At 44.0% G+C, this 7538-nt stretch overlaps 1 protein-coding gene across 1 annotated transcript; it reads left to right on the top strand.

The window, feature by feature from the left end:
• The first annotated feature begins 752 nt into the window (after nt 1–752).
• On the top strand, nt 753–2898 carry LOC129766367 (uncharacterized). The gene is made up of 3 exons (XM_055766891.1): nt 753–1251; nt 1455–2720; nt 2771–2898. Exons 1-3 carry the CDS (start codon nt 753–755, stop codon nt 2896–2898), a joined length of 1893 nt encoding a protein of 630 aa, XP_055622866.1.
• Nucleotides 2899–7538: the final 4640 nt, after the last annotated feature.

Here is a 7538-nt window from a genome sequence, read left to right as displayed (position 1 = left end):
CGATTATGAAACACACTAATCGTGAAACATGTATTAGGCCCGTGACAACAGTGCCCACAATAAATACGACATATCACGTTCCTCCGTCCAGTGTTTCATTGATTCCACAGCCAATGCCAATTCAACAGCCGTCTGGTTATCATTATTCGTCAGTTCATAACATGATGTCGTTAGAACCACGACCAGAGTATAGCCAGACGAAACAGATTAACCCTACAACAGCAACGTCAAATCCGAACCAACCATCTAGGTTCACATCGTACCGCCCACCTCACGCATTTCGTTCGCTGATACTAGAGCCATCGTTACAAATACCGCGCAGTATTCCAACAGTCAGCTCATCCACTGAAACAATTCCGTCGACAATTTTCGAAACAATTCCTCACACGTCACTTACTCAATCACATATGTCAGGTCGTCCTCCATTAGAATTCGGACAAACTTACGGAGGAATAAACACAAGCGTACCACGTGTGTCAGTTCCATATGGGTCGGGGCAAAGCAACCCTATTGGCAATGTAGGGCCAAATGCAGTACAAGTAGCGGCTCGTCAAGTTATACCAAGAGAATTACCAGTTTTCTCAGGAGATCCCCAGGACTGGCCCATTTTTCACAGTGCATTTCGAAATTCCACTCAAGTATGCGGATACAGTGATGCCGAAAACTTGACTCGTCTGCAGCGGTGTTTACGAGGGCACGCCTTGGAGGCTGTGCGGAGCCGACTTTTAATTCCGCAATCAGTTCCCCATGTAATGACCACTTTACAGCGATTGTATGGACGACAGGAAGTTATAATTAATGCTTTGCTGAAGCAACTACGCAATGTACCAGCGCCAAGGGCGGATGATTTGAAAACGTTGATCAGATATGGTATGGCTGTACAAAATTTGGTCGAGCATATGATTGTTGCGGAACAACAACATCATTTGTCGAATCCCATGCTGCTCTACGAGTTGGTGGAAAGATTGCCGCCTAATTTTAAGCTTGAATGGGCGAACTACAAGCGAACAAGGTTAGAAGTGAACCTGGTCATTTTCGCTGAGTTTATGACAGACTTGGTAGCGATGGCAAGCGATGTGACGATGTATGTTGATCCAATGAATGCAACATCTACCAAGCTGGATAAGAATAAACGTGATAAGCATCCGAGGGAAAAGTTATTCGTTCACCATACGGAAACAAGTGCGAACCAGACTGGCAAAGTAAAAGAAACTTCGACAGAATTTACACCAGTGAAAACCTGCACTTATTGTAATCAAGCTGGACACCTCATTATGGATTGCTATGCGTTTAAACGATTGAATGTTGAAGATCGATGGAAAGCAGTTCGCGAGAAAGGGTTATGTCGCATCTGCTTGGTGCCACACAAATCATGACCGTGTCGCTCTAAAAGAGAATGTGAGTCGAGAGCTGCCGTCTACGTCACAACTCACTGTTACACTCTACAACTCCAGGGAATAGTAAATCTGGTTCTTCAAAATCATCAGACAATATAAGTAACATCGCGCACCAAAATCACCATTTCATGAAAGTATGTTCTCTGCTGCGTTATATACCGATTACACTCTACGCAAATGGTATAGAGGCGAGACTGTTCGCTTTTCTTGATGACGGATCGACATCGACTATAATTGAAGCTGAGGTGGCTGAACAACTTGGAGTGGTAGAACCAGAAGAACCACTTCATCTCTGCTGGACAGGTGATGTGATGAGAGTCGAAGAGAAGTCACAACGCATCCAGTTGAATATTTCCGGAACTGATATGAAACAGCAGTACCCTTTGACTAACGTACGAACGGTGAAGCACCTCAAGCTTCCAAGCCAGACGTTGAATATTGACGAAATATGTAACACACACCAATACCTCAAAGGTTTGCCTATAACAAGCTACTTCGATGTTAGACCAAAAATTATTATTGGGGTCGATAACGCGACATTAATTAGTACACTGAAGCTAAGGGAAGGAAGTAAGGAAGGTCTCATAGCCTCTAAAACCCGACTTGGTTGGGGCATCTACGGTCGACATTCGGGATCGGAAGATTCAGTACACCTTCATCTACACTCAGTACAAGAAACACGAGTCCCTGACAATGCAACGTTGCACGATCTCATGAGGCAGTTCTTCAACATAGAAGAGTCCTGTGTCACTACGAAACCTGAATCAGAAAAAAACAAGCGAGCAACAGAAATTCTCGAACAAACAACTGTTCGCGTTCCAACTGGCTATGAAGTCGGTCTACTCTGGAATCAGGATGAGTACAAACTACCCAACACGTATCCGCTTGCGCTTCGTCGTCTGAAGTGCTTGGAAAAGCGATTATTGCGCAATCCCCACTTGTATGCCAAGGTACGAGAAATAATAGAAAACTACGTCGAGAAAGGCTACGCTCATCGTGCATCGAAATTGGAATTGGAGTTAACAGACGATCGGAAAACCTGGTACTTGCCACTTGGAGTGGTACAAAATCCCAAAAAACCGAACAAGGTGCGCTTAATTTGGGATGCGGCAGCAGCTGTGGAAGGTCTGAGTTTTAATGACCTTGTGCTGAAAGGTCCAGATATGATGGCTTCGCTCATCGCCGTTCTAATCAAGTTTCGAGAGAGAAATGTAGCGATCGGTGGAGATTTGCGTGAAATGTTTCACCAAATTATGATTCGTGCAGAAGATAGACAGTTCCTCCGTTTTTATGGAGAGATCACCCGGAAGATTCGCCGCAAGTGTTTGTAATGAACGTGGCCATTTTCGGTGCATCCTGTTCTCCATGTATAGCACAGTTCGTGAAGAACAAAAATGCGGAGGAGTTCTCGGAGGAGTTTCCACGAGCAGCCAAGGCAGTCATCGACAACCACTATGTAGATGACTATCTCGACAGTGTGGATACGGCGGTAGAGGCGTAGAGTTGATGAAGCAGGTGAAATATATTCACGCTAACGGAGGATTTGAGATTCGGCAGTTCATCTCGAATTCCCAAGAGGTCTTGCTAAGTCTCGGAGTGCAGCAAGAAATCGAGAACAAAAGCATGAATTTGGATTCGCAATCTGAACGAGTCTTGGGAATGTATTGGGTTCCCGCGCAGGACATATTCACCTTCATTTCTCCTTCAGAAGTGAAAGTATCATCGGCAGAATCATCGATTCTCACCAAAAGACAGGTTTTGAAGATTATAATGAGTATCTTTGACCCATTAGGTTTGATAGCGCATTTTATTATACATGGATAAATTCTAATGCAACATATCTGGCGCGCTGGAACAAACTGCGATGAACAAATTCCTGAGGTGGCTGAACAACTTGGAGTGGTAGGACCAGAAGAACCACTTCATCTCTGCTGGACAGGTGATGTGATGAGAGTCGAAGAGAAGTCACAACGCATCCAGTTGAATATTTCCGGAACTAATATGAAACAGCAGTACCCTTTGACTAACGTACGAACGGTGAAGCACCTCAAGCTTCCAAGCCAGACGTTGAATATTGACGAAATATGTAACACACACCCATACCTCAAAGGTTTGCCTATAACAAGCTACTTCGATGTTAGACCAAAAATTATTATTGGGGTCGATAACGCGACATTAATTAGTACACTGAAGCTAAGGGAAGGAAGTAAGGAAGGTCTCATAGCCTCTAAAACCCGACTTGGTTGGGGCATCTACGGTCGACATTCGGGATCGGAAGATTCAGTACACCTTCATCTACACTCAGTACAAGAAACACGAGTCCCTGACAATGCAACGTTGCACGATCTCATGAGGCAGTTCTTCAACATAGAAGAGTCCTGTGTCACTACGAAACCTGAATCAGAAAAAAAACAAGCGAGCAACAGAAATTCTCGAACAAACAACTGTTCGCGTTCCAACTGGCTATGAAGTCGGTCTACTCTGGAATCAGGATGAGTACAAACTACCCAACACGTATCCGCTTGCGCTTCGTCGTCTGAAGTGCTTGGAAAAGCGATTATTGCGCAATCCCCACTTGTATGCCAAGGTACGAGAAATAATAGAAAACTACGTCGAGAAAGGCTACGCTCATCGTGCATCGAAATTGGAATTGGAGTTAACAGACGATCGGAAAACCTGGTACTTGCCACTTGGAGTGGTACAAAATCCCAAAAAACCGAACAAGGTGCGCTTAATTTGGGATGCGGCAGCAGCTGTGGAAGGTCTGAGTTTTAATGACCTTGTGCTGAAAGGTCCAGATATGATGGCTTCGCTCATCGCTTTCTAATCAAGTTTCGAGAGAGAAATGTAGCGATCGATGGAGATTTGCGTGAAATGTTTCACCAAATTATGATTCGTGCAGAAGATAGACAGTTCCTGCGTTTTTTATGGAGAGATCACCCGGAAGATTCGCCGCAAGTGTTTGTAATGAACGTGGCCATTTTCGGTGCATCCTGTTCTCCATGTATAGCACAGTTCGTGAAGAACAAAAATGCGGAGGAGTTCTCGGAGGAGTTTCCACGAGCAGCCAAAGCAGTCATCGACAACCACTATGTCGATGACTATCTCGACAGTGTGGATACGGCGGTAGAGGCGGTAGAGTTGATGAAGCAGGTGAAATATATTCACGCTAACGGAGGATTTGAGATTCGGCAGTTCATCTCGAACCGAAAGTCTATGGTTAAAAGGTCCAACTTTTCTTCGCCATTCAGAATCACGATGGCCGTTACAACCAGAACGTCAGGAGACCTTGGAAGAGTTAGTTAAGCAGTTATTCCTTCATTAGGAATTAGTACACGACACGCTTATAGAAGTAACCCGTTTCTCTAGTTGGAGCCGGCTACATCGAACAGTTGCATTCGTGTGCAGAGCAAGGACACTGTTCATGAAAAAAGGTGGATCAGATGAAATCCGAGGATGGCTTTCTTCGGAAGAACTTGTTGAAGCCGAAAATGTATTATGGCGGCAAACGCAGCAAGGAATATTTCATCGATAATATCAAGTGCTGAATGTACGGATGGATGAAAACGATCAGGTTAGGCCGTTGGTGGATAGAACAAGTCCACTATATAAACTATCTCCATTCATCGATCAATCAGGGGTTATTCGAATGGGCAGTCGTATTGGGGCTGCCCCATTCGCCCCATACGAAGCTAAGTACCCCATAATTTTACCGAAACAGCATCCGATAACCTTCCTTCTTACTGACAGCTATCACCGACGTTTACTTCATGCCAACAACGAGACGGTTTTCAACGATATGAAACAAAGGTTCTACGTTCCTGCTTTGCGACGACTGGTAAGAAAAGTAGCATCCGAATGTCAGTGATGCAAAAACACCAAAGCAGCTCCTCGGACTCCCCGGATGGCACCGTTACCAAGAGCACGATTAATACCCTTCGTAAAACCGTTCTCCTACGTTGGTATTGACTACTTCGGGCCGATGTTAGTCAAAATCGGAAGAAGCCAAGTCAAACGTTGGGTGGCTATATTCACCTGCCTGAACATTCGAGCGGTCCATATGGAAGTCGTTCATAGTCTATCGACGCAGTCGTGTATAATGGCTTTTCGGCGGTTCGTGGCACGTCGCGGAGCACCTCTCGAAGTGTACAGCGATAACGGCACCTGTTTTATCGGGGCAAATCGGCAATTGAGGATGGAGATAAAAAAGGCAAACGAAACCTGCGCTTCTACATTCACAAACGCACGCACAAAATGGATTTTCAATCCACCCGCAGCTCCACACATGGGTAGACTGTGGGAACGGATGATGCGATCCGTAAAAACGGCCATGATTGCTATCGGAAATGGACAGCGACATCCGAATGAAGAAGTCTTTGAAACCATCGTTCTTGAAGCTGAATCGGTTATCAACTCACGTCCTCTAACCTACATCGCTCTTGATTCGGCGGATCAGGAGGCGCTCACCAGCAGTCATTTTTTTTTGTATAGGACACAGGGGGTGAACCAACCAGCAGTACAACCATCAGATTATCGTTGTGCATTAAGAGATAGCTGGAAGTTAGCACAGTGGATGATCGACGAATTCTGGCGCCGTTGGACAAAAGAGTACCTTCCGGTCATAGCCAGAAGATCTAAGTGGTTTGAGCCAGTGAAGCCACTCCAGGTCTTCTTCTTCTTCTTCTTCAATGGCACTAACGTTCCTAGAGGAACTTCGCCGTCTCAACGTAGTATTACTTGCGTCATTTTTATTAGTACTTAGTTGAGATTTCTATGCCAAATAACACGTCTTGAATGCATTCTGAGTGGCAAGCTCTAGAATACGCGTGATCACAGTGCAAGTCGGAGGAAATTTATTTGATGAAAAAATCCCCCGACCAGAACGGGAATCGAACCCGAACACCCGGCATGTTAGTTATGACGCAACCACTCGGCCAAGGGAACACTAAGGTAGGGGATGTTGTAATCGTGGTAGATGAAACGACGCGGAACCAATGGTTGAAAGGAAGGATCACAGAGGTGTTCGTAGCTCGTGATGGACAAGTCAGGAAAGCTAGAGTTCTAACGGCGAAGGGAAGCATCTTGCGACCAGCTGTGAAGATAGCAGCCTTGGACGTCTTCGGAACTTCCGGACCACACGGGTCGGGGAATGTTGCGACAACCGTCACCACGTCGTCATCGAGTAATGGTGTGATCGGGTGATCCCTCGACGTAACCAAATCGGAAGTCTGAGTGTCAAATAAATTCTATTATTCATTATTAATTGTATTTGGAACCACGTTAGAAGCATATGATTAACAATATTTAATATAATTAAACTTTGCATATTTTTCTATAAAGGTAATGCGTTAAATAATTTGTATTAATTTAGTAAAAATTTAATGTAGCATTTCATCAATAGCACCTATGAACAATAATTATTGAATTAGACACTTATATTTATTATCCATTATTTTCCCACTGGAATGTAAGTAATTACATATTTAAATAACCTTTGTAAAACCTAATTGGAATAAAAATTGCAGCTTTGAAGCTGTAAGTAACAGCTATTAAAATTTCGGTGTTTGGTTACCGCAACAACTGCTGATGATGAAGTGAGCACGGTCTGGAGTTAACGATGGAAGACAAATATCTGACGAAATATAGTGATAATAAATTCTCATAAACCGAGATTGTATATTTAGATGAAGAATTTTTTCGAAGTTTTCAATCACAAGTGTGTTCTTTACTCCGCATTTTACCAGTATTCGGAGAGAAAGTTCACAGAATCGGTTCTGTAGAGGTGTTACTCCTGCCAGAACCTCGAGACTCATGTTATACGTTGAGTGCAGCCGAGAGTTATACGCAGATAATTATATTGAATTCGTTCCAATTTTAGAAGGTGACTTTTAGCTGCTGAGAGAACACAGAAAGAGCCATACTCCAGAATAGATAGAATAGTTGTTTTATAAAGCGTTATGAGATCTCCCGAATGAGCTCCCCACCACGTGCCGCAATTGGGGCGGAGAAAGTTGACCCTCTTTTGACATTTTTGCTTCAAATACGTGTGTGGTATGCGCTTACTGCACAAATAGTGTTACTGCAGCTTAATGGTCAAAGCATATGTTACACTGCTTTCAATCGACAATCTGTAGTCGACTA

This window comes from Toxorhynchites rutilus, chromosome 2 (genome assembly GCF_029784135.1).
Source record: "Toxorhynchites rutilus septentrionalis strain SRP chromosome 2, ASM2978413v1, whole genome shotgun sequence".
Lineage (NCBI taxonomy): Eukaryota > Metazoa > Arthropoda > Insecta > Diptera > Culicidae > Toxorhynchites > Toxorhynchites rutilus.
This window is presented reverse-complemented; position numbering and strand designations above follow the sequence as displayed.